The 27444-nt window shown below is 40.8% G+C and overlaps 1 protein-coding gene and 1 pseudogene across 5 annotated transcripts in view; one reads left to right on the top strand and one right to left on the bottom strand.

The window, feature by feature from the left end:
• The window catches only part of HAUS1 (HAUS augmin like complex subunit 1), a 29577-nt gene extending 2627 nt beyond the window's left edge, over positions 1 to 26950 (top strand). The window contains exons 2-11 of one of the 5 annotated variants that reach the window (XR_007145894.1): positions 1656 to 1830; positions 7242 to 7377; positions 8989 to 9123; positions 10620 to 10743; positions 11158 to 11223; positions 12419 to 12490; positions 12730 to 12777; positions 14017 to 14101; positions 17271 to 17402; positions 26843 to 26950. Coding sequence is in view for 4 of the 5 variants with exons in the window: in XM_047828191.1 (XP_047684147.1) it covers positions 827 to 856; positions 1656 to 1830; positions 7242 to 7377; positions 8989 to 9123; positions 10620 to 10743; positions 11158 to 11223; positions 12419 to 12490; positions 12730 to 12777; positions 14017 to 14067 (837 nt within the window). In the remaining variant the exon portion in view is untranslated. Of the gene's footprint in view, positions 1 to 766; positions 857 to 1655; positions 1831 to 7241; positions 7378 to 8988; positions 9124 to 10619; positions 10744 to 11157; positions 11224 to 12418; positions 12491 to 12729; positions 12778 to 14016; positions 14893 to 15842; positions 15938 to 15964; positions 16195 to 17270; positions 17508 to 26842 lie in introns of those variants that run through there. The other 4 variants (XM_047828188.1, XM_047828190.1, XM_047828189.1 and 1 more) reach the window with 4 other exon arrangements.
• On the bottom strand, positions 23381 to 23957 carry LOC125149317 (60S ribosomal protein L9-like; annotated as a pseudogene).
• Positions 26951 to 27444: the final 494 nt, after the last annotated feature.

Below are 27444 nucleotides of genomic sequence, written 5' to 3' on the forward strand. Positions count from 1 at the left end.
TGACCTGAGCCGAAGTTGGACGCTTAACCGACTGAGTCACCCAGGCGCCCTGACTGTTTTATTTTTTAAAGCAAATTATGTTCCTTTTTAAAAAATAAATGTTATTTTGAAAGAGGATGAGATTGCATGAGTGGGGGAGGGACAGAGACAGAGAGGAGAAGAGAGGGGGTTGGGGGAGACAGAGAATCCCAAGCAGACTCCATACTCTGTGCAGAGCCCAAGTGGGGGGGCTCCTCCCACCACCCTGGGATTATGACCTGAGCTGAAATCAAGAGTCTGAAGCTCAACCGACTGAGCCACACAGGCGCCCCAGCTGGCAACTGTTTTAAAATAGCCTCCAGCACAGATAGCTCTTTGGCAGTGAAAACTAAGGGATAAGATTAAGATTGCTGCGGCTCATATTGCTCAGGTAAAAATAAAACATTTAACTTAATGCATTCCGTGTGGAAGAAACAAATATCAGTTATTGAAAAAACAAGTTGCAGGTTTGTGTTTTTTTTTTTTTAAGCCAAATGATTCAATTCAGAAAAAAAAATATAAGAAATAAAGAACAGGCTGGTTCTAGACAGGTGTACTTCTCACCCAGGAAATGATACCACGGAAAGCGGAGAGAGCGTAGAAGCAAGTGAAGAGAGGCTCCGGTGCTGGAGTCTTCCACCAGCCTGGCCCAAGGACTCAGAGGCCCAGAGTCCTAGTAAAAAACCACAACTCCCAAAAACCCTTGGCCCAGAAGGGGCGGGACCAACGGTGTGTGGGCGGGGCCTTCCGAGCGAGCTCGGCACTTCTCTCGTGAGGAGCTTCTCGAGAAGTTGAGGGAACGGCGGCTATGGAAGCACAGGAAGAGAAAGAGGCGCAGGTGATGGGGCGGGAGCCGGGCTTTGCGGCGTCCTGGAAACGGCGTCTTTGGCGACACACTCCTCGCCCGCGCATCTCCTGGGCGCACCATTTTAACTTTTGTCCTCCCCTTGCTCCGCGGATCGGTCTTTAGCCCGCCTTGGCGATCTGGGAGCCCGACTCCGCTTAGACCCCCCCACCCCCCAGAAAGGGCGTTTCCCTTCCTTCCCCGGGCCTCTCCTTGAAGGGACTCGGGCTTGGACAGCGGTGGAAGAGCCCCCTGGTAGGAGATCCCTCTCAGCCGACTGGAGTGGGACTTCCAAATCCAAACCCACCTTCCAGCCAAGCTTCCCCGTTCACCGCTGCTTCCTAGTAGGATTTTCACACCTGACCTGATTCCTCGGCCTGCATCCCAACTCTAGGTGCCTCCCAGAACAGCGGGGCTTTGGGTGTGTTGTTGGGGGCAACTCTTTTTTTTCAGACTTTTCACGTATAAGAAAGCTTGAACACCTTCATATTGAGCTTTAAAATTATCCGAGTGATGCACATTATTAGCGTATACAGCTTTGTAGCTTTAGGAAAATATGGATTGTTTTATGGTAATTTTTTTTATTTGTGCTTGCTCACTTTTGTCTCCTGACGTCTAGTATCTATCTCCGTAAAGGCAAATTATAATGTGAAATAAATAGAACATTTCTACACATTTTCTTTGCTTCTGATCACTTCTTTTGAATATTTGCTTCATGCTTTTACAATAAACAAGGTTTATAATCTTTGCCTTTCTTTTATTTTTTTTTCTTTGCCTTTCTTTTAATGGTTAGGTTGCTGCGTGGTTGAAAAAAATATTTGGAGATCACCCCATTCCGCAATATGAGGTGAATCCTCGGACCACGGAGATTTTACATCACCTTTCAGAACGCAACAGAGTCCGGGACAGGGATGTCTGCCTGGTAATAGAGGACTTGAAACAGAAAGCAAGCGAATATGAAGCAGAAGGTGAGATTAGTAAGAGTTTTGAATGAGGTAATAACTCGAGATGCCTACATTTTATATATAACGCTAAAGTATACAAGCTTTAATTTAAGGTAGACTGTTTGTTAGTTTTGCTTCTTTATTTTACCCAGATTTGCCTCCCATTCTGTTACAGCAACTTAATAAGCAATAAATGTCATTATAATATAAATTCAATTGGTACTCTGATAGCACAACAGTAACCCCTAAAACATGAAGCTAAACGTAGCCTGACATACAAGATGCCTGTGGTTTTTCACTTACATATCTTTTTGATCTATTTCCCCATCTCATTTAGTTACAGTGAGCCATTGGGACATCTGAGGTGGCAGCCATGAACTATGAGACTTGTACAAGTCACACTATTAGTATGTATGCTACACCTGTGTAGCTTGAAAGAGTGTATTTGGGAAACCTGTTGTTTTTATAATACTAACCACACATTAAAAAACAATTGATAAAAGTCTTTCTATGGGTCAGAATATACAAAAGAGGAAAGAATTGAGACTCGCAATTGCCCTGTATTTAACTAACTTACATGTGTGGCATGTGTTACATTCCGTGTTTTGAGTGTAGTGCAATTTATATTGTAATTCTATGTGTGGGCTTTTTTCCTGCTTTCTTTTAAAAGTTAACATACTTGGGGCGCCTGGGTGGCGCAGTCAGTTAAGCGTCCGACTTCAGCCAGGTCACGATCTCGTGGTCCGTGAGTTCGAGCCCCGCGTCAGTCTCTGGGCTGATGGCTCAGAGCCTGGAGCCTGTTTCAGATTCTGTGTCTCCCTCTCTCTCTGCCCCTCCCCCGTTCATGCTCTGTCTCTCTCTGTCCCAAAAATAAAAATAAAACGTTGAAAAAAAAATTTTTAAATAAAAAAAAAATAAAAGTTAACATACAGCAAAATGGACTTTTTGTTGTGGTGTACTGCTTTTAGAATATATATTACATTTCTATGACCCAGCAGTACTTTGTATGCATATTATGTTATACAATTGCTTTTTAAAAAAATTTTTTTTTTTAACGTTTATTTATTTTTGAGACAGAGAGAGACAAAGCATGAACGGGGGAGGGTCAGAGAGAGGGAGACACAGAATCTGAAACAGGCTCCAGGCTCTGAGCTGTCAGCACAGAGCCCGACGCGGGGCTCGAACTCACGGACCGCGAGATCATGACCTGGGCCGAAGTCGGCCGCTTAACCAACTGAGCCACCCAGGCGCCCCTACAATTGCTTTTTTTTTTTTTTTTTTTTTTTTTTAATTTTTTTTTCCCAACATTTATTTATTTTTGGGACAGAGAGAGACAGAGCATGAACGGGGGAAGGGCAGAGAGAGAGGGAGACACAGAATCGGAAACAGGCTCCAGGCTCTGAGCCATCAGCCCAGAGCCCGACGCGGGGCTCGAACTCACAGACCGCGAGATCGTGACCTGGCTGAAGTCGGACGCTTAACCGACTGCGCCACCCAGGCGCCCCTACAATTGCTTTTTAAATCAGGAGAAAAAAATATGCATTTATACTCTTTATAATTCCCTGGCCACCTTTCCTGGTGTTCATTGTTGTTTTCATGTGCATTTGAATTATTGTTTGGGGTCACTTGCTTTTAGCCTGCAGAACTTCCTTTAGTATTTCTTATAAGTCAAGACTGCTGGCAACCAATTCTCTCAGTTTTTGTCTATCTGGGAGTCTTTATTTGCATTCATTTTTGAAAGATAGTTTTGCTAGATGTAGGATTCTCTGTTGACAGATTTTCTTTTAGAACACTTTCCACTATGTTGTCCCATTGCTTTCTGGCCTCCACTGTTTCTGCCAAGAAGTCAACTGTTAATCTTATTGGGGTTTCCTTGTAAATAACAAGTCCTTTTTCTTTTGCTGTGAGAACAAGATTGTCTCAAGATTGTCTCCTTATCTTTTACTTCAACATTTTTACTTTGATATGTATGTTTGTGGAGCTCTCTGCATTTATCCTACTTGGATTTGTTGAGTTATTCCTTGAATTTGTAAATTATTGTTTTTCAATAAATATGGGAACGTTTCAGGCATTATTTCTTTGACTATTTTTTCTGCTTTTTCTCTTCTGTATGACCATTGTACATATGTTGGTGTGCCTAATGTTTTCCTCATTTTTCTGAGGCTCTTTTATTTTTCACTTTAAAAAAAAATTTTTATTTTAGAGAGAGAGAGCACACAAGCAGGATAGAAGGGGAAAGAGAGAGAGAGAGAGCTCCATTGCTCAGCAAGGAGCCCGATGTGGGGCTCGATCCCACAACCCTGAGATCATGACCTGAGCTGGAATCAAGAGTTAGACACTCAGCCACCCAAGTGCGCCCACTTTTTTCCTCTCTGTTCTTCAGCTTCCATAATCTCTTATCACTTTATCTTAAAGTTCACTTATTATTTATTCTGCTACTTCAAATCTATTGTTTGTTTTCTCTAGTGAACTTTTCATTGTAGTTATTGTACTCTTCAACTCTAGAATTTCCATTTATAATTTCTATCTTTTTTTGATAGTCTCTATCTGATACAACATTGTCCTTATACCTTTTGTTACTTCTTTAATCATGGTTTCCTTTAGTACTGTGAACATATTTATTATGGCTGTTTTGAAGTCTTTTTCTGACAAATCCAATATCTAGTCATTCTGACAGGCAGTTTCTTTTGCTTACATTTTACTATGGGTCATGCTTTGTCGTTTTGCATGCCTGTATATTTTTGTTGGAAACTGGACATTTTAGGTAATGTAGCAACTCTGAGTACTAGTCTCCCAACACCCCCAGCGCCCCAGAGCTTGTTTTCATTGTTATTTTCTTATTTACTTAGTGACTGACTGCTTTTAATGAAGTCTATTTACCCCTGATGGTGTTAAGCCTCTGATTTTGCTCCTCAGGGAGGCACAGACTTAAGTATTCCCACAGTCACTCTGGGATGTCAGTGGTTTTGGGGACTGTCTTACTCTCTTTCATAGACCACATCCAGGTGTAAAATTCTGGTAATTGACAGCTGATTATTGTTTTCAGCAATAATCAATTTATGATTTATTTATTGATGAATAAATTTATCAATTTATGTGGGACATAAATTGTTCTACAAGCTAATTCAATCAAATTCTGGCACCCTTAAAGGAGTAGTTTTACAGGGCAGTGTTTGATTTGTTGTGACCCAAGGATGGCCCCTCCTAGATGTCTTATTTTCTGGTTCTCCCATGTAAACTAACTAGCCCGCAGTTTGACTCTTCTCCCAATTGCTTTTTACTATAACTTCCATTGTTTTCGAGAGTCTCCTTAGGTTTGGACTTCTCCAAACTCTGTTGCAAATGAAATCAGTTCCTTTGGGAAGATACTGGGCATTATCTCTTCTATGGCTTGCTTCTTCCTCTGCACAAAATCTCTGAGCCAGTGATCTGGAGGTGAGGGTAGAGACAATAGCAAGGTTTTCTCCAAGTGACACCCCTAGTGTAGATGCTGAGTGCTTGGTGCACGGGGGAGTACAGCAGACTTAGGTCCTCTTGACTTGACTTTCCTGGTCTGAAATCACCACCTTATGAGCTGGTGCAAGGGCCCTCAGGGCCCTGGTATTCTCAGCATGGTAGATGCTCACCCACGGTAGAGCTTGATACTAAGAACAGTGGCTGGGTGGGAGAGCCCACACCTCTCATCCACATTCATCTAGGACTTAGTCTCAGCAACAGAGAGCTGGTGGCAGGATGAGAAACACTGAAGTCCTATTCCTCCTGGAAAGAAAGCCCTCTGGCTGGGAGCTAGGGGCAGAGGGATCCCTGTGTTCTTGACTACAACAGTCTGGAGTGGAGTCTCTGCCTCCCTGAACTGGGAGAGAGAAGGAGAGAGTGGTTTTGGTTTACATATCACAAACTCACCTTCCTTACTGAATTGTCATAGATTTTCTTGAATAGATGTTTCTTCATTTGCTGTTTGTTCTTAGGACCATTTCCAGAGGCTTTAAATCATTGTGTTTTAGTTCTGGTTTCGTTTTTGTGTTTGTGTTTTTACATGGTTGGGTTTCTTTGTTTGTGTGTTTGTTTACAATTTTCACCACTTTCACTGGACAGCAGGTATGCAGAGCTCTTTGCACTGGTAGGCTGGAAGCCTTAACTCCTGGTCTATTGATTTTTTTTTAATATTTTATTTTTAAGTAATTTCTACACCCAACATGGGTCTCAGACTCACAACCCCAAGATCAAGAGTCACATGTTCCATCAAGTAAGCCAGACAGGCACCCCTGGTCTCTTGATTTTTTGACAAGGGTAACGAGACAATTCAGTGCAGGAAAAAAATAGCCTTTTCAATGACCAGTGCTGGGCTAACTGGATATCCACATGTACAAGAATGAGGTTGGATCCTGCCTCATACCATATGTAAGAATTAACTCAAAATAAATGAAAAACCTAAATGTAAGAGCTAAACCTAAAACTCTGAAGACAACATTGGTGTATATCTTTATGACCTTGAATTTGGCAATGGTTTCGTAGCTATGAGTCCCTAAACACAAACAACAAAAGAAAGAGTAGATAAATTGTACATCATCAAAATTAAAACTTTTGTTCTCAAAGGACACCATCAAATAAGTGAAGAAAACAACCTACAGAATGGGAGAAAACATTTATAAATCATATCTGATAAGGGACCTGTATTTACAACATATAAAGAACTCTTACAACCCAGTAATAAAAAGACATATTACCCAATTAAAAATGGGAAAGGGATGTGAATATACATCTCTCCCAAGAAAATATAAAAATGACCATTAAGCCAGCATTATTAGCCATCAGGGAAATGCAAATGAAAACCACAATTCCTTTTCACAACTATAAGGAGGGCTATAATCAAAAATAAAAATATTCGGGTCTTGAGTAACCATTTATTAAGTTCTGTGAATGACCACTATGCAAAAAAAAAAAAAAAAGACAAATAAACAACTGTTGGTAAAACAAACAAACAAAAACTTGTTGGTAAAGATACAGAGAAATTGAAATCCTCATACACTTCTGGTGGGAATGTAAAATCATACAGTCCCTTTGGAAAACAGTCTGGCAATTCCTCAAATGGTTAAAACATAGTTACCATATGACCACCAGTTCCACTCCTAGGTATATACCCAAATATGAAATGAGAAAAGACAGAATGTAGATTAGTGGTTGCTAGGGCTTCATGGGTTGGGGAATTGGAATATGATGACTAAGAAATGGTGGGGTTTCTTTTTGGGGCAATGAAAATGTTCTAAAATTGATTGTATTGATGGGTATACAACTCTGTGAATACACTAAAAGCTATTGAGTTGTATACTTTGGGTGAGCGGATTATATGGTATATGATAAGTTGTCATTAAAGCTGTTAAAAATTAAAGTAAAACAAACATCTTAGTCACCATAGAACTCTTATATCTTTTCAGCCAAGCACCTTCAAGACCTTCTCATGGAAAGTGTGAATTTTTCCCCTGCCAATCTGTCTGGCGCTGGTTCTAGGTACCTGAATGCTTTGGTTGACAGTGCAGTGGCCCTTGAAACAAAGGATTCCTCACTAGCTAGGTAATTCTTGTGACAGTTTTCATTTCTGTAATCATATGTACTGTAAGGTCTCAACTAAGGACTTTTTGTTTCACTGGGTAATTCTATATAGGAAATTAACAATAAATCCCAAAACACTGAATTTACTTAATTCCTTCTTATCATTGCTAGTAAATGTATGTATTTAATTCAGATAAACCTGGCATTGTTTAAATTTTAGTGTTTTCTTCTTTCAGGATTAGGTTTGTGAAGGTTGCTTCTCAGATTTGTTTGGAAAGAAATTAGGTAACACATTATTCCCCGTAAACAATAAGAAAAGCAGTAGCCTAAATTATCTTATTCAGGGGCGCCTGGGTGGCTCAGTCGGTTAAGCGGCCGACTTCAGCTCAGGTCATGATCTCGTGGTCCGTGAGTTCGAGCCCCGTGTCGGGCTCTGTGCTGCTGGCTCAGAGCCTGGAGCCTGTTTCAGATTCTGTGTCTCCCTCTCTCTGACCCTCCCCTGTTCGTGCTCTGTCTCTCTCTGTCTCAAAAATAAATAAACGTTAAAAAAAAATCTAAATTATCTTATTAAGCATAGTGAATTTTGGTCATGTCCCTACCCTACTGGGTAGAGTAGATTACGGACCTTTATTCTTTGTGATAGGTATTCCACTTATGTAATGACATTATTCTTTATAGCAACCGTAAGAGGAAACTAAAGCTCAGGAGAGGTGTATTAAATAACTTCTCCAAGCTGGTAAATGGCAGATTTGGGATTCAAACCCAGCCTGACCCCCAAGTCCATGTGATTACCGTTGGTGGCCATATCTCAGCTAGGACTACCACTATAACTTACAATCAGAGAACTGTATAGCTATTCTACTTAATTGCCCATATAAAACTTGGAATTTATATATATTCTCAGGAAGTAGTGTTTCAGGTATAAGAACATAAGAAACCTAAACTTGAATTCAGTCAATTCAGCAGACACCAAATACTAGTTATACGCTAGGCATATAGCTCTGCTCTGAGGAAGCAGAGATGAATAGGATAATAATTGGCAGCAAGGACAGTCTCTGCTCACAGTCAAATAGGGGAGATGGGTATGTAAAACTATGACATAGAGTGACACCTTTAACAGTATAAGAATGTACAACCTGTTGGTAAGTAGTACAGAGAAAGGGGTAGTGAGTTCCAGAACGGGAGTGAATCTTATTTGAATTTTAAAAGACGAATTGAAATTTACCTGAAGAAGAGCTTTCCAGGAAATGGGAACAGCATATAAAAAAAATACAGAGAGGAGCACCTGGATGGCTCAGTCAGTTGAGCGTCTGACTTCAGCTCAGGTCATGATCTCACAGTTCATGAGCTTGAGCCCCATGTCAGGCTTTGTGCTGACAGCGTCGAGCAGGCTTTGGATTCTCTCTCTCTCTCTCTCTCTCTCTCTCTCTCTCTCTCTCTGCGCCCCTCCCCCACTCGCGTGTACGCACTCTCAAAAATGAATAAACGTTAAAATTTTTTTTAATTATTAAAAAAATGCATAGAGCATGATTACAGAAGAATCCACATTAAGACAAAATCATTGTTAGAAATGAGGAATAATTATCATTATTGTCCTTAATGTCCATTTATGTGACCAGATCCTTTTTTTAGTTTTATCCCCGCAGTGAATGATTTGACGTCTGATCTTTTCCGTACCAAATCCAAAAATGAAGAAATCAAGCTTGAATTGGCGAAACTTGAAAAAAATCTAACTGCAACTTTAGTGTTGGAAAAATGTCTACGAGAGTAAGTAACTGAGTTGAAAGTGGTGATGATGTTTGTTATACAGGCAGTAACAGGACAGTGTCAGATTTAGTTTTGACAGTAGACGGGATTTAAAACAACACATTAGAAACTGGAGTCCATACATGGTTTTCTAAGTAAAAAATGACTTGGGTGGAAGTAGGGATTGGGTACAGACTTTCGCCTTTTACTTCATACTTTTTCTTACCATTTTTTCTCTTTTATAAATAGCCTGGGGTTTGGGGCGCCTGGGTGACTCAGTCATTTAAGTGTCCATCTTCAGCTCAGGTCACAATCTCACGGTTTGTGAGTTCGAGCCCCACATTGGGCTCTGTGCTGACAGCTTGAAGCCTGGAGCCTGCTTCAGAGTCTGTGTTACCCTCTCTCTCTCTCTCTGCCCCTCCCCCTCTCACACTCTGTCTGTCTGTCTCTCTCTCAAAAATAAATAAACATGAAAGAAAAAAATTAAAAATAAATAGCCTGGGTTTTATAATTTTGAAAATGTATGTGAATTTTTCTTTTTAACTTATAAGCCATGGTGCAACCTAAAGTCACATTATATTTGGTTGCCCCAGAGATTAGATGCTATAGATCAGGAGTGTGGATATGCACAAGTAATTTGGTGGTGTGTAAATTTATTTAACAAATATTAAGTATGTATATGCAAGGCACTGTATCATGTCACATTTAGGAAAGAAGGCTTTGAGACTTCCATAATTCAAATTGCTTTAGGATATATTAAATCACTTTTTTATTTTTTTTTTATTTTTTTTTTTTTTTATTTTTTTTTTTTTCAACGTTTATTTATTTTTGGGACAGAGAGAGACAGAGCATGAACGGGGGAGGGGCAGAGAGAGAGGGAGACACAGAATCAGAAACAGGCTCCAGGCTCTGAGCCATCAGCCCAGAGCCCGACGCGGGGCTCGAACTCACGGAGTGCAAGATCGTGACCTGGCTGAAGTCGGACGCTTAACCGACTGCGCCACCCAGGCGCCCCTTAAATCACTTTTTTAAATAGCATGTTCACTTTCTCCAAGAATAACTGGCATAGATTAATCTTAAAATTACTTAGTATTCCATGAGAAAAATCCCAGGTGGCAACATGGAGTGGAGAATGACCTGGGAGAATACACCGTAGCTAGTCCGGGGTATAAAATCTATGGTAGAAAGTAGCAAGTATGTTGTCTACTTTTGGCTAATCCAGAGTATTTTTTTAATAATAATTCCACTGAGGAGAAGAAAATGTTTTCAACTCTACTTTTTTTTTTCAATATATGAAGTTTATTGTCAAATTGGTTTCCATACAACACCCAGTGGTCATCCCAAAAGGTGCCCTCCTCAATACCCATCACCCACCCTCCCCTCCCTCCCACCCCCCATCAACCCTCAGTTTGTTCTCAGTTTTTAAGAGTCTCTTATGCTTTGGCTCTCTCCCACTCTAACCTCTTTTTTTTTTTTTTCCTTCCCCTCCCCCATGGGTTCAACTCTACTTTTTAAAGGGATCTAAAGAAGGCAGAGTTGCATCTGTCTACGGAAAGGGCCAAAGTTGACCATCGTCTTCAGAACATGGATTTCCTAAAAGCAAAGTCGGAGGAGTTCAGATTTGGAATCAAAGCTGCAGAGGTTTGTACAAAGTACTGAATATATTTAGTTCTTTTCAGACTTCTTGTCGACCTTCATCCTCGCAACTAGACATATGCTTACTTTTTTACAGATAAGGGAACTACAGAGAAGATAGGTCACTTACCCAAGGTCACGTAGCTGCTTAGCAGTGGATCCAGATTCAAACACAGGCAGCCAGGCCCCAAAGCCCGGGGGCCCCAACTCTTAGCGCTGAACCCACCTTGTCACAAATCTGTGACTGTTTGAAATGACCCACATGCAGCATAGAACTGCTTAGATGCATGTGGTCTTTCATCTATGATTTGTAGCTTCTCTTTACTGTGTTATATGATGAAAATATGTCACGATGGTCACTTTGAAAATACTTTTTCCCTTTTCACTTTTTTCCCTAAATTCCCTTTTTTGTAATTATAGGAGCAACTTTCCACCAGAGGCATGGATGCTTCTCTGTCTCACCAGTCCCTCGTAGCGCTCTCAGAGGTGAGCCTATTTTAACCCAATTTAGCTTTCTTTAGAATCTTAGCACACAATCTGTCTTTTCATTTGCTTCTTTTTAGAGAGCTTTATTCACTATTGACCTGTTTTTCTTTACCTCTGTACTTTATGTTCACTAGTATTTATACCTTTATTACGTGGTTAGCTGTATCTATCCTCACATTTGTTTGGTTTCCTTTATTTACTACTATATGCCAGAAACTCTTTGCTAGAGTCCGTTATATATTATTGATTTATTTATAAAATACATTTATTGAGGGATTATGTGCTAACCATGTAGGTCCTCTTCTTCTCTTTCCATGTACAGTAAAAATGCAGGCTCCAAAACTCATAAAGGATGCAATTCTAGGTTTTTAGGTTGTGTAAGTGTTTCATGTATTTTGATAGGAAGAGGGAGAAAGAGGGGGCTTTGTTTTATTTTATTATTACTTATTTATTCTTAAGATTTTTTTATACTTTGATTTGGGAATCTAAAGTTGACAATTCATAAGTATGTATTTGAGATTCTAATTGTTCCCTTACATTCTGATTCCTCTTGATCACATTATTCTGTCTTCCTAGACAGCATATTTAGATCCTAGTCTCTTTTTTTTTAAGATTTTATTTCTTTTTCATTTCTTTTTAATTTTTAAAACACTTATTTTGAGAGAGAGAGCAAGAGAGCAGGGGAGGGGCAGAAAAAGAAAGAGAGAAAGAATCCCAAGCAGGCTCCATGCTGTCAGCACAGAGCCTGACATGGGCCTTGAACTCAGGAACCGTGAGATCATAATCTGAGCCAAAATCAAGAGTCAGGCGCTTAACCAACTAAGCCACCCAGGTGCCCCTTTAAACATTTTAAGTCGTCTCTACACCCATTGTAGGTTTCAAACTTAAACCCTGAGATCAATAGTTGCATGCTTTACCAACAGAGCCAGCAGGTGCCCCATTTAGATCTAATTCTTAATAAATGGAAGTATAACTTTTCTATTTTAAGCATCTAATAAGGATTGTTTCCATTAGAAGTGAGTTTGTTATTCCTATATCTTTGAACCTCATTGAACACATTGATACAATTTGATATATTATTTAAAATATCTTAATGTTAACATTTATAATGTTTTATTTCAGAAATGAGCAATATTTAGTTGCGTTATGAATATCTCTATCACTCTGTGACTCTTGGATTTTTTTCCACCCCCAGAAATTGGCAGAACTAAAACGACAGACAATACCTTTGAAGAAAAAATTGGAGTCCTATTTAGATTTAATGCCGGTAATTATTTTTATGAATTAAAAAAAGTCGTCGCCAACTTTCCCCGGGGGTACTAACTGATCATGAAAATACTGGGTTCATGTTTAAGGCTTTCAAGTCTCCGCTGAGTTTCAGTGTTGTGTGTGCACTGGATACACTCTGTAGGGTGTTTTGCCTTTTGAAAAAGATTGTTGCACTTTTTCTCCTTGAGTCCTAGTTGAAGCAACATAATCTTTCCTTGTTTTATTTTTCTTTAAAAGAATCCGTCGCTTGCTCAGGTGAAAATTGAAGAAGCAAAGCGGGAACTAGTAAGTAGTTCCAGTTTTTTTCCTTCCTATTTTTTAAAAATAAAGGAAAAAACACTGATATGGCTACAGCTCCCTCCACCCTTCTTTCCTTCCTATTCCAAGGTAAACCACGGTCTCAAAGCTGTTGTGTGTCATTACCATGCGTTTTTTAATACTTTTTTGGATATGTGTATGTGTTTCTTTGCATAAAAAACATATAGTGACCTTTTATGTCTTTTACATTTTCGCATAGATTTTCCTAATTGGAAAAGGGGGTTGCAAGACAGAATATTCTTTTTTTTTTTTTAATTTATTAGTTTATTTTGAGAGAGAGAGACAGAGCAAGCAGGGGAGGGGCAGAAAGAGGGAGAGAGAGAATCCCAAGCAGGCTCTGTGCTAACAGCGACCCAGGGCTCGATCTCACAAACTGTGAGTTTATGACCCAAGCTTAAATCAAGACTCGGATGTTTAACCAGTTAAGCCACCCAGGTGTCCCAAGACAGAATATTCTAAGCAAATGAATTAACAAAGGTGTATGAACTAGAAAACGGAGGACTTTTCCAAGCTTTGACAAGTGATGCGGCCCAGCTGTTTAGGGGTATGCAGTGGACAATAGGACTAAAGAAGGTCAATTGGTTTATGATATAAAGGACCTTAAATATAAAGGGAGTTGAACTTGGAGGCTGTGTGGGACCACTGAACATTGCTGTGTGTTTCTTAACTTTCTAAGCTAGAGAGAAATGAAATGTGATCAGAGCTATGCTTTTTGATTAGGCCAGTTTTTAGGAAGATTATTCTGGAATCAGTATATAGGGTGGATTAGAAGAAGGAGAAAGAAAACTGCAGAAACGGTTGGTGTATTTAGACCAGGTGAGAAGTAATGAGAAAGTGTCAACGAGAGAAGAAAAGAGGTGACGTGAGAGATGTTGAGGAAATGCATTGGTCAAGCAGCAGAGGTCAGAAAAATGTGTTCGTGTGTCTTTATACTGATACACTGAGTCATCTCTCTAAAGGGTTTTTCCCCCTTAAGATGTTAACTAGAATCAGGGGTCTGAAAACTTTTAGGGTGTGGGAAAGAGGGGGGCGAGGTAAAAGCAAGGAATGTCTAAACACATATTTAATATTTATAATTGTATTTTTAAAAATTTCTGTTTTAATGTTTTTCTTTTTTGCTTCCCTTATTTTAAATAACACTAGAAGTTAGAGGACCTGTTTTATATCCTTATTTGTAGAATTTATGGTGGTTCTTTCTTCCTTTAGGATACCATTGAAGCTGAGCTTACAAAGAAAGTAGATATGATGGAACTGTGACCAGAGTCCAGTAAGCTTCATCGTCCCTAACAAAGTAAATTGAATAGGACTTGAAAGAATTGTTTCCTCTCCTGTGCCTTAATAATTTAACACCTGTATAATAATGTCACTGTTGATGGAACAGTGGTTTCTGGTTGTGTATTGCATTTCTGTGCCCAAATACACAGTTTTCATATTACAAACTGTTGTGGGTTTTCTATGTTGCTGACAGTTAAGTGTCCCTCGGTGGGTCTCTTTGGTGAACATTATGACAGTTGTCATGCAGTCACTTGTGAGGCCAACTAAGTGAAGAGTTCTGTAACTCAACTTACGTTTCTCCCCAGCCCTCCCTCTAGGGTTTTGCTGCCTTCCTTCTGATCAATCACCTGCCTACCTCCAGATGTTAATATATGCAGGAATTTAGTTGAAAGAGATGACCTTTTAAATGAGTAGTAGAGAGACAGATAATTCAACCCATGGTGCTATATCCTTATTTCATGCCTTATGTCAGGATAATCCCAAGGATCAAAGATTTAAATGTTTAAAAAAAAAAAAAAAGACAGTAAGAGAAACCAGGGAAAAGCTTTAATGTTTTGACTTTTAAATAATCATAGAGTCAATAACAGAGGACCCAAATCCAGGAGCCATAAATGAAATGATAGAATTATTTGAAAATTTGGACTAAAAAATTCCTACATGGCAAGATCTTTTATAAGTAAAATCAAAGGCCGTTACAACCGTGGTATAGGGAAAAAGAAGGAGAAAGTTTTCATTGTGTTCCTTTTTGTACTTTGAAAAATTTTGTACCGTGTGATTAAGAAGCAACAAGTTTAATTAAATTTATTTTGTTTATTTATTTTTAAAGTATGATCCTCTGTCATGGCTTTTTTTTTTCTTTTAATATTTATTCATTTTTTGAGAGAAAAAAAGAGAGCGCAAGTAGGGGAGCGGCAGAGAGGGAGGGAGTCACAGAATCCAAAGCAGGCTCCAGGCTCTGAGCTGTCAGCACAGAGCCCGATGCGGGGCTTGAACCCACAAACTGAGAGATCATGACCTGAGCTGAAGTCAACCACTCAACCAACTGAGCCACCCAGGCACCCCAGCAACCAGTTTAATTTTTAAAAAAGAGGAAGATGAAACGAGGGGTTTTGTTTTTGCAATCAGTTCTTTTTTAAATGTTTATTAATTTGTGAGAGACAGAGACACAGCATGAGTGGGGGAGGGTTAGAGAGAGAGGGAGACATAAAATCTGAAACAAGCTCCCTGGTCTGAGTTGTCAGCACAGAGCCTGATGCAGGGCTCAAACTCACAAGCCGTGAGATCATGACCTGAACTGAAGTCAGATGCTTAACCAATTGAGCCACCCAGCCACCTGCAATCAGTTTTTTTAAAGGTTACCTAAATGACCTTAAAAATTTCCCACTCCTTTCCCACAAATATGTGGAAATATAATATACAAAAGACATTTGTATTTCCTTTTTTGGAAACTGTCCATATCATTTAGCCATGTAGGTATAGTGATTTTGTCTTTATCTTAATTTATAAGAGCCCCTTGTATATTAGCTAAATTAATCTTTTGTGATTTGCACTGTAAATATTTTTCCCAAGTTTGTCATTTTTCTTTTGACTTAATTCCAGTGTTTTTGGTAAGGCAGCATGAATTGATTGTGGAAATGACCACAGTAATTCTTCTGTCCCTGGGCACTCACCCGTTGTGTGGTGACTTTGCTACTTCTCCCATCCAGAGATGAAGTCTGTATCTCTACCTCTTGGCTTGGCCTTGTGATTTGTTTTAGACAATGAGACAATAGCGAATGTAACAGAAGCAGAGGATTAAAAGCTGTGTGTTGGGGCTTGCCCTCTCTTATGGCTCTGGAATTCTGAAACCACTACGTAAAGCAGCTTGAACTGTTGGCAGATGAGAAGCTACATGGAGCAGAAACAAGTGATTCCAGCCGAGCCTTGCCCCCACCCAAGAGAAGCAGGCTGCCAACTGCCAGCCATATGAATGAGGCCTTCTTAGACTGTCCAGCCCCCGTCAAGCCACCAGCAGGCAGCAGAGATCAACCAACCTGGCCTGGGCCAGGAGCCCACAAAGTCAACCTATAGTATCATGAGAAATAATAAATGATTGTTATTTGAAGCTTATTTTGAGTTTTGGGCTGATTGTTAGCTGCGGTAGCTAATTGATAAAAGTAGCTTGTGAAATTAATGTTCAAAGTAAAAGGAGAGCAAACATATACACTGTAAGAATCAAAGAAACTTAGGACCAGCATAATTTTGTAAAAACAGTAATTATATTATTATTTTTATTTTAGTTTGTTAATGTTTACTTTTGAGAGAGAGAGAGAGAGAGAGAGAGAGAGAGAGAGAGAGAGAGCACGAGTGGGGGAGGGACAGAGAGAGAGGGAGGCACAGCATCCGAAGCAGGCTTTGAGCTGTCAGCCCAGAGCCCAATGCGGGGCTTAAACTCACAAACCGGGAGATCATGATCTGAGCCGAAGTCAGATGCTTAACCGACTGAGCCACCCAGGTGCCCCTAATTTTTTTGTTAATGTTTATTTATTTTTGAGAGAGAAAGAGCGTGAGCAGGAGAGGGACAGAGAGAGAGGGAGACACATAATCTGAAGCAGGCTCCAGGCTCTAAGCTGTTAGCACAGAGCCCAACTGTGGGGCTCAAACTCATGAACTGTGAGATCATGACCTGAGCTGAAGAACAGGCAGAAAGAAATTAGCAAGGATACAGAGTATTTAAACAACACAATTTACAAACTTGATCCAATGGACATATAAAGAATCCTATACCTACCTGCCACAGGATACGCGTTCTTTTTAGGTGTATCCAGAACATTTCAACAGTTGTCCAGGGGCTCCTGTCTGGCTTAGTTGGTAGAGCATGTGACTCCTGATCTCAGAGTCATGAGTTCAAGCTTGGAAGATTGGGCATGGAGCTTACCTTAAAAAAAAAAAAAAAAAAATTGTCCCAAGAGTGGGCAGTAAAGGAAGTCTCAACCACTACAAAAGCACAGAAACCCCATGCAGCATGTTCTCTCATCACAATGCAATTAGATAAAAAAAAAATAACTAAAAAGTTCTATGTTTGGAATTTAAGAAAAACATTCTAGATAACCTATGCATCAAATAATATGAATTAGAAAATATTTTGAACCAAACAGTAATTAAAACTCTGAAGGTCAAAACGTGGATTTCTGCTTTTGGCCCAGGTGGAGAAGAGTGATCAGACTGACTGCCTTGATTTACACAGAAAAACAAACAAAAATTAAGAAACAATAGTCTTCAGATACTGAATAACAAAGAAGCACAGGACATTCATTGATAAGACAAGAGAAAAATAGGTGAGTCCTATGATTGCCCCAGCTTACTACATGGAAATAGCTAAAACTGGCCAACTTTTGTGTTTCGGGGCTCCTGGGTGGCTCAGTCGATTGAATGTCCGATTTTTTATTTTGGTTCAGGTCATGATCCCAGGGTCAAGGGATCAAGCCCCATGTCAGGCTCCAGGCTGAGTCTAGAGCCTGCTTAAGATTTTCTCTTTCCCTGGTGGGGGTGGGGGTGGGGGGTGGGAAACAGGTGATGGGCATTGAGGAGGGTGCTTGTTGGGATAAGCACTAGGTGTTGTATATAAGTGACGAATCATGGAAATCTACCCCCCGAAACCAAGAGCACACTGTATACACTGTATGTTAGCCAACTTGACAATAAATTGTATTTAGAAGAAAAAGAAATAAACAGGTGAATCTGAAAAGAAAAAACAAAAGCTACATATATAATTACAATTTTGTGAAAACATATGTGGCTTACCTTTTTATCAAGACTACAGAATGTAATAAACTCTCAGTGTATTTTATATAAGAACTTATGTTACAAGAAGATGATGAAGGAAAAAAAAACCAAGATGATGAGGGTCTAAAAAAAATAGATTCCCTCTTTCCCTCTGCCTCTGCCTCTCTCTGCCACTAATGCTCTCTCTCCCCCTATCTAAAATAAAATAATAAATTAAAAATATTGGATCTTCAAAAAAAATTTTTGTCTTTCAAAAGATACCATTAAGAAAGTAAATATGGGTGTTTGGCTGGCTCAGTGGGTGGAGCATGTGACTCTTGATATCAGGGTTGTAAGTTTCAGCCCATGTTGGGTGTAGAGATTACTTAAAAAAAATTTTTTTAAGTGACTAGACAATCTGCAGAATGGGGGGAAATACTTGCACATCCCATATCTGATAAGGTACTTGTATCCAGAATCTGTAAAAACTTACAACTCAATAATAAAAGGTGGGATGCCTGGGTGACTTGGTCGGTCGGGCATCTGACTCTTGACTTCAGCTCAGGTCATGATCTCACAGTTCGTGGGATAGAGCCCCTCGTTGGGCTCTGCCCTGACAATGCAGAGCCTAGTTGAGATTTTCTCTCTCTCCCTCACTCTCCGCCACTCCCCTATGCTTCCCCTGTCACTATCTTTCTCTCTCTCTCACAATAAATAAATTGACTTAAAAAATAATAATAAAAGGCAAAAAAATCCGATTAAAAAAATGGGTAAGGTATTTGAATAGACATGTCTCCAGTGAGGATGTACAGTTGCCAAAATAACCACATGAAAAGATGTTTGACATCATTAGTTATCAGGGAAATAAAAATCAAAACCAGAGTGAGATGTACTACCCCCTGCTCACAAGCTGGCTAGGACAAAAAATTACAAGTGTTGGTGAAGATGTGGACAAATTAGAACCCTCCTACACTAATGGTAGGAAGAAAATGCTAGAGTCATTTCAGAAAATGGTTTGGCAGGGTCTCAAATGATTAAATATAAGGTTACTGTATGACCCAGCAATTCAACTCCTAAGTATATACCCGAAAGAAATGAAAAAATATGTCCACACAAAAACTTATACGTGAATGTTTGTATTAGCATTATTCATAACAACCCAAATGCCCCCCAGCTGATGAGTGGACAAACAAAATATGTTCTGTCCTCACAATGGAACATTATTCGGCCATGAAATAAAAAGGAATGAAATACCAGTACATGCTACACCTTGGATGACCCTTGAAAGCATTATGGGAAGTGAAAGAAGACAGTCACAAAAGACCACATGTAATAGGATTCTATTCATATGAAATGTCCAGAGATAGAAAGTCAATTGATGGTGCTTAGGGCTGGGAGGATGAGAGGTACAGGCTGAGAGCTAAGGGTACAGTGTTCCTTTTGAGGTAATGGTTGCACATGTCTGTGAATATATTGAAAACCATTGAATCGTATACTTTATTGTTTTAATGTTTATTTTTGAGAGGGAGGGGAGGGACAGAGGAAGAAGGGGACAGAGGATCTGATGAAGGCATGGCACTGACAGCAGTGAGCCTGATGTGGGGCTCGAACTCATGAACCGTGAGATGGTGACCTGAGCCGAAGTCAGACACTCAACCAACTGAGCCAACCAGGTGCCCTGAATTATATACTTTATTATTTTTTTAATGTTTATTTTTGAAAGAGAGAGAGCATGAGCAGAGGAGGGGCAGAGAGAGAGGGAGATGAAGTCTGAAGCAGGCTCCAGGCCCTGAGCTGTCAGCACAGAGCTTGACATGGGGTTTGAACTCACAAACCATGAGATCATGACCTGAGCTGAAGTCGGATGCTTACCCAACTGAGCCACCCAGGTGCCCCATGAATTATATACTTTAAATGGGTGAATTGTACAGTATGTGAATTATATTTCAATAAAGCTGTTGAAGAAAAGGTATGCAGATTAACAAGGAAGAAGTGGAGCTGTTTCTATCACAGATGACGTAGCAAAGTGAGTGTCCATCCCTGCACGTAGATGCATGGTGTGGGCAAGCAGATAGCCAGAGCAGCCCAGAATTCAGCCTTTTGTTCTAATTCCATTTCCAGGTCTCTAGCATGCATATTTTCTGGAAACATCAAATGCACCCATATGGATGTGGGTTGGGGGGCAGTGTGTGAGAGGGAGCTTCTGGTTTTTGTCTCTAATTCTGACCCCTGGACTTCATGTCTATCTATAGAGAACCACTGCTATATCCCTAAATACCCCCCTAAATCAATCTCTTAAGTACAGAGACATGCTTAGATAATCACAGTAAAATGAACAAATTCGGAAAATTTAACTGATGTAGTATTTCTATCTAATATATAGTCCAGACTCAAATTTCTCCGGTTGTCTGAATAATGTGCCTCACAGGTGGGGGGATGGGTGAAATAGATAAAGGGGATTAAGACATACAAACTTCCGGTTACAAAATAAATAAGTCACAGAGGTAAAAAGTGCAGCATAAGGAATATAGCCAATAAGATTGTAAAAATGTTTGGTGACAATGACTGACTGTACTTACCTGTGAGCACTGTGTAACGTATAGAATTGTTGAATCATGTTTTACACCTGAAATTAATATAACACTGTTAATTATACTTCAGTTTTTATTTCTCTTTTGGTTGAGAGAGAGAGTGAGTGATAGTGGAGGAGGTGCAGAGAGAGAAGGAGAGAGAAAATCTTAAGCAGACTCTTTGCTATCAGCATGGAGCCCAATGCAGGGCTCAAACTCATGAACCGTGAGATCATGACCTGAGCCAAAATCAAGAGTCGGACACTTAACTCATTGAGCCACCCAGGTGCCCCTACCCTTCAGCTTTTTAAATGCAGGATGCTGGGGCGCCTGGGTGGCTCAGTCAGTTGGGCATCCGACTTTGGCTCAGGTCACGATCTCGCCGTTTGTGGGTTCGAGCCCCGCTTCAGGCTGTGTGCTGACAGCTCGGAGCCTGGAGCCTGCTTCAGATTCTGTGTCTCCTTCTCTCTCTGCCCATGCCCCGCTTGTGCTCTGTCTCTCTCTGTCTCTCAAAAATAAATAAATAAATGTGAAAAAAAAATTTTAAATGCAGGATGCTCAGTGGCGCCTGGCTGGCTCAGTCAGTGGAAACTGTGACTCTTGATCTTGGGGTTCTAAGTTCGAGTCTCACGGTGGGTATAGAGATTACTTGAAAATAAAATCTTTTAAAAAAACCCATGGGATGCTCAGGCAGATAAAATGTTTATGAAAAAAATAATGTACTTCATAACAATTGTTTTTCCAATCTAGGAGCGTACATTGTGTGCCGTTGTCTCTGCCTAAAGCCAGCTTTTGATACCTGATTTTGACCATTTTGCTCTGACCATTTTGCTTGTGCTGCTTCATTACACCCCCATTTCTAGGTCTGTGAAACTTTCTCCCCCCAGTTTCAGCTGTCTGTGCGAGTCCAGCCAGGGTGGCACAAATCGAGGGACCATTGCATTATTGAGGGCCATGCCGTGAAGAGGCCCTGTGCTTTGCCTCATATTCCGCCTTGTGGGAAGGGCAGTACTGGCAGTAGATTTGCCTTTGCTTATACTAAATTAAGAAGTCCTGGGGCACGCAGCTGGCTCAGGCAGCGGAGCATACGACTCTTGATCTCCGGGTTGTAAGTTCGAAGCCCATGTTGGGTGTGGAGATTATTTAAAAATAAAACCTTTCCAAAAAAAAAAAAGAGAGAGAGAGAGAGAAGTCATGGTCTGGGCAGGGGCTTGAGTTGCCAGCAGAATAGGATTAGCTGTTACAGCTTCTGCTGCATGGGAGGCCTGTGGAGCCGCACGTTGGGTGAGAAGTGCAGCATGAATGAAAAGCCGTTTCTCATCAAGATGCTTCCGAAGCTATTTTAAGAGTAGACTGAGGATTGTGTGTGGATGTCCTTGGAGCCTGTTTGGTTGCCAGGGGATCTTCTTCTTGTGATTTATCATGGGAGCACATGACCAATGGCACACCACAGTGTGGCCAGGACCCTGTGCCTGTGTGTCCTGTCTTTGACGAGAGACAACCTGAAGAGGCCACTCTGCCAGCTGTGTTTGGTACCACGCTGCACGCCTGTCCTTCTGACCTTGGCTTCCTCTCACGTTGTACAGGTATATATTTTTAGGTTGATCCTACCATGCCCAGCTCGCACAATGACAATTTTCTTTAAATTCTGCAGCGGCGGTCGTGGGCTGACAGCCTGCCTCCACTGCGTTGTGAAAGAGAATTGCTCTCTCTGGCCTTTTCAGGATCCAGATTTTCTACGGCATGTTCAGACACTGATCCTGCTTCCTGGCAATGTAACCATGAAGGCATCTCGTAAACTCCCAGGTGTCCAAAGGATATAATAGTTTCCCTCCCTCCCTCATCACCCATTCATTCATTCACTTATTTGTTAACAAGCTTTATTAAATACTATGTGTTAGGTTGTGGGACCTCAAAGATAGATAAGAATTTCCCCCTCAGTCTCCAGCGGTTTATAAATTCACAGAATATCAGACTGGAAGGGACTGTCCCGTCCAAATTTTGGTCTTATAGGCAAGGAAACTACAATGTTAATGCAAGGCCATATAAGGGAGATTGAGACTTACTACAGTTTAGCCAAAAGTAGGTGATACAGAGGAAAGATCCTTGGGGTGGGAAATAAGCCTGGGTTCTAATCCCAACTCAGTCAGTGACTGGGTGTGACACCTGGTCAGTCATTTTACTTCTTTGGGTCTCAGTTTCCGGCTCAGTCGATTGAGTGTCCAACTTCGGTTCAGTCATGATCTCGCAGTTCATGAGTTCAAGCCCCGCGTTGGGTTCTGTGTCGACAGCTCAGAGCCCGAATGAAGCCTGCTTCAAATTCTGTGTCTCCCTCTCTCTCTGTCCCTCCCCACTCACACTCTGCCTCTCTCTCTCTCTCAAAAAGAATAAGTAAAACATATTTTAAAAAATTGTAAAATTAGTAACCAATGACTGAGAAAATATACAGTAACAAAAAGCTAATATGAGGTCAGAAATTAACATCGTTTTATATTAATTGGAACTTATTCATCAAAACAGTATCTACAGATATTTGAAAAATATTTTTAACATATTTTTTTTAATTTTTATTTTTTTTTATTTTAGAGAGAGAGCACATAAGGTGGGGGAAAGGAGCAGAGGGAGAGAGAGATTGAGAATCTCAAGTAGGCTTTATACTCAGCGCAGAGCCCGATGCAGGTCTCTATCCCATGACCCTGGGACCATGAGCTGAGCCAAATTCAAGAGTCGGATGCTCAGTTGACTGAGCCACCCTAGCGCCCCTCAATTTTTTCCGTATTTTTCTCTCCTCAAGTCTGGATATTTTTACCAACCTGTCTTCCAGATCACCGATCTTGTTCTCGTTAATCTGCTGCTGTTAGACATTTCTCTCTCCCCCCAACCAATCAATATGCATCTTTTATTGTATCTTTAAAATACCACAGATAAGTCTGAGGAATCATCTGGCATCTTGCTGTTTCTGTAGCTGGGCAACTTAGCTTTCATTCATCAGCCTGCTGAACTGTTCCCTTTTCAGAAACAGATACCACCCCAAAACCTCCTGATATCCTTGTTTTTAACTCTTGTGGCATGCAGAATCAAAGCAGCTGAATTTGATACAAGTTCAATGTCATTTCCTTCAAGAATTAACTCACCTTTCTGGGATTGAGATACTAAAAAAGTAATGCCAGGCCTCATCTGAATCCCATGGGTGTATTTTTTGCCCAAGAAATTTTGGATTTCAATAAGAGAACCATTATCTTGAATAACAACACTGATGGAGAAATGAGTGTATACAGACCTCATCTTGTAACGGAAGCCCGGTGTAACGCCCCCAAGCATGTTCTGTATATGACTGCAGATAACGCGGGCGGTAGCCAGTTCCTTTCCATTTCTCTGCCATTTATCAGTTCAGAGCCTCTCCTTTATCTTTTCAAGGACTACGAGTTCTACATTGATGTGACTGAAAGTCCTCCACAGTGTTCCTCTGGGGTCCTTCACGGTAACAGTGCACCCCTTCAGAGTGATGTCAACACTTTCTGGAATGTTGACAGTCTCATTGCTGAGAACAGTCTTCATTCTCCCAGCAGATGCGGCAAAAAGAGAACCTTGGCAGACACTTCTGTTGTATTATTGCCCGGCTTTCAGCTTTCCTCTCCCACACCATTTATGATTCAGCACATTTCTCAAAGGTAGAAAGAATTATACTTTTTTTTTAAAGTTTATTTATTTATTTTGAAAGAGAGAGAGAGAGAAAGCATGAGTGGGGGAAGGACAGAGAGAGAGAATCCCAAGCAGGCTCTCCGCTGTCAGCACAGACCCTGACATAGGGCTCGAACCCGTGAACCGTGAGATCATGACCTGAACTGAAACCAACAGTCGGATGCTCAACTGACTGAGCCACCCAGGTGCCCCGTTTATGCTTTAATGTAGATTTCTCCATATCACCCCACTTGGTCTGAAATTTATACTTCAGTTCATATCCTTTTTTTTTTTTTAAATGTTTATTTATTTTTGAGACAGAGACAGAATGCGAGCGGGTTAGGGGCAGAGAGAGAGGGAGACACAGAATCAGAAGCAGGCTCCAGGCTCTGAGCTGTCAGCACAGAGCGCGACACGGGGCTCAAACTCACCAACTGTAAAATCATGACCCGAGCCGAAGTCAGATGCTCGACTGAGCCACCCAGTCACCCCAGTTCACATCCTTTTGTAGGAAGCAAGTATCATCTCAAAACCCTGATATCAATCAGACGTGTTTATAACTGACTTACAGACCACTGAAACACTGTGGACATATAAAGTGCAAACATTATAGGGGCGCCTGGCTGGCTCAGTCAGTAGAGCATGTGACTCTTGATCTTGGGGTTGTGAGTTCAAGCCCCACCTTGGGTGTAGAGCTTACTTAAAAAAATAAAAAATAGGGTGCCTGGGTGGCTCAGTCAGTTAAGCATCCGACTTTAACTCAGGGCATGATTTAGCAGTTTGTGGGTTCAAACCCCACGTCAGACTCTGTGCTGACAGCTCAGAGCCTGTAGGCTGCTTCGGATTCTGTCTCTCTCTCTCTCTCTCTCTCTCTCTCTCTCTCTCTCTCGCTCTCTCTCTCTGCCCCTCTCCTGCTCATGCTCTGTCTCTCTCTGTCTCTCAAAAATAAATGGTAATAAATAAATAAATAAATAAATAAATAAATAAATAAATAGTAAATGTTAAGGGGCACCTGGATGGGTCAGTCGGTTAAGCATCCGACTTTGGCTCAGGTCCTGATCTCATGGTTCAAGAGTTTGAGCCCTGCGTCAGGTTCTGTGCTGACAGCTCGGAGTCTGGAGCCTGCTTCAGATTCTGTGTCTCCCTCCCCTACTTGCGCTCTGTCTCTTTCTCTCTGAAATAAATAAACGTTTAAAAAATGTGTAAAAATATTTTTTAAAAGTCCAAACACTGTAATTCATCTTTATTCTCTCCTTTTATTATTCACATGGGCCATAAGTACCAATATACCCATTCAGTTCAACACTGGGTAGATGCAAACATTGTGGGAAAAGCTTTAAGCGCCTTGGTACATCTAATAAAACCATTGCCCAAGGGAGAAATTCCAGAGGGAGGGTGTCCAGGCTTGCTCTCTGAGCAACAATATCTGTTTGGAATAAAATTAATTTCTTAGGAAAATGTATGAAGCGGGGTACAGTAAGGGGCTTTTTTTGTTTATCTGAAATTCAAATCTAACTGGGCATCTTGTATTTTTATTTGCTAAACTGGCCACTGGTGTGTATCCTCTGTGGATGGTGTCTCTAAATGAGAATTGATTCCAATGTTACGGAAATCTTGATAATGGGAGTCACAACGTTGACTGGTCATTAATGCAAGTAAAAAATGGAAATAAATTGGGTTTTGAACCCAGCCCCTTATTGAATTGTCTTATTGTTCTAACTCTTTTTCAGCTGGTTTTGTTGGCTTTTCCAGATATGTAATTATTTCACTGCAAAAAAATGACGAATTTACTTCCCCCTTATCAATTTTGATTCCTCTCATTTTTTTCTTAGGAGGTACTCTCGTGGCAATACCAAGGTGGTGATAGTGGTAATAGTAAATGTTTTAGTCATCATTGCTGTGTAACAAACTACCCCCAAACTGGCATGAAATAATCACAGGTTCTGTAGATGGGGAATCTGGACAGGGCACAGTGGGCATGACTTATCCTTTCTCCTTACTATCTATCCGCTGCCTCAAGTTTAAAGATTTAAAGGCTGGGAATGATTCAGTAGCTGAGGGGTGGAATCATAGATGTCTTCACTCAACATTTCTGGTGGTTCTTGCTGGCTGTTGGCTGGGGTCCCAGGCTGCCAGCCTCTGGCTGACACACTTGCACATAACCTCTCTGAGTGATCTCTCCCAATATGGTAGCTGGCATGACAGAAGTAGAAAGACAGAGGTGTATTGCATTGTTATGATCTAACCTTAAAAGTCACAAAGCATCAGAGCTCCTGGGTGGCTCAGTCAATTAAGCATCTGGCTCTTGGTTTCAGCCTGGGTCATGATCTCACAGTGTGAATTCAAGCCCTGAGTCAGGCCCTGGGCTGACAGTGTGGAGCCTGCTTGGAATTTTCTCTCTCTCTCTCTCTCTCTCTCTCTCTCTCTGCCCTTCCCCCACTTGTGCACAACACTCTCTCTCTCAAAATAAATAGACTTTAAATGTTTTTTTTTAACTTTATTTATTTTGAGAGAGACAGTGTATGCATGGGGGAGGGGCAGAGAGAGAGGAAGAGAGAGAATTCCAAGCTAGATTCGCCACTGTCAGCACAGAGCCCAGTGCAGGGCTTAACCTCACAAAACCAAGAGATCATGATCTGAGCCGAAATCAAGAGTCAGTTGCTTAACCAACTGAGCCACCCAGGTGCCCCTAAATAAATAAACTTTCTTTTTTTTTTTTTTAAGTCACAAAGCATCACTTACACCGTACTATATCTTCCCAGACAGATTTGCGAAGACCACCCACAGAGTCAAGGGCAAGGGAGGAACATAGACTCTTCACCCAGTAGTTGGATTGTCAGTATTACATTCTAAGAAAAGCATGTGGGATAAAAGATTTCCTTGTGGTCACCTTTGGAACATACAATCTGCCAAAAGGAACAGCCTTGTGTTCCTGAATTGAGTAAAAATCCTTTCAGTAAAGGAATTTCATCTTTAAGCCTCAGTTCAGATTTGTTTATTTATCATGTCAAAGAAGTCCCCCTATTCTGATTTTTTAAGTTTTTAAAAAATAAATAATAGATGGTGAATTTTTTCAAATGCCTTTTCAGCATCTATGAATCACCTATTGAAGAAGCAACAAAATAAGATAAAAATGAATGAGGTTGCATTTTCTTCCTTCACGCCACGCCTGCAAGTTGATCCCTTCATTCAGTGGGTATTTCTGAGCACTTATTGTGTGCCAGACCCTGTGCTAGGCACTCAGAAACAGAAGTGGTTCCAGCCCTCAGGAAGCTTATAGCCAAAATGATCCAGGTCCAATTAAGTACCTGAAATCCGACCTTTGTGCCAACAGATGCAGAAAGGGGTGTTACTTCCGATCCTC

This window comes from Prionailurus viverrinus, chromosome D3, assembly GCF_022837055.1.
Source record: "Prionailurus viverrinus isolate Anna chromosome D3, UM_Priviv_1.0, whole genome shotgun sequence".
Classification (NCBI taxonomy): domain Eukaryota; kingdom Metazoa; phylum Chordata; class Mammalia; order Carnivora; family Felidae; genus Prionailurus; species Prionailurus viverrinus.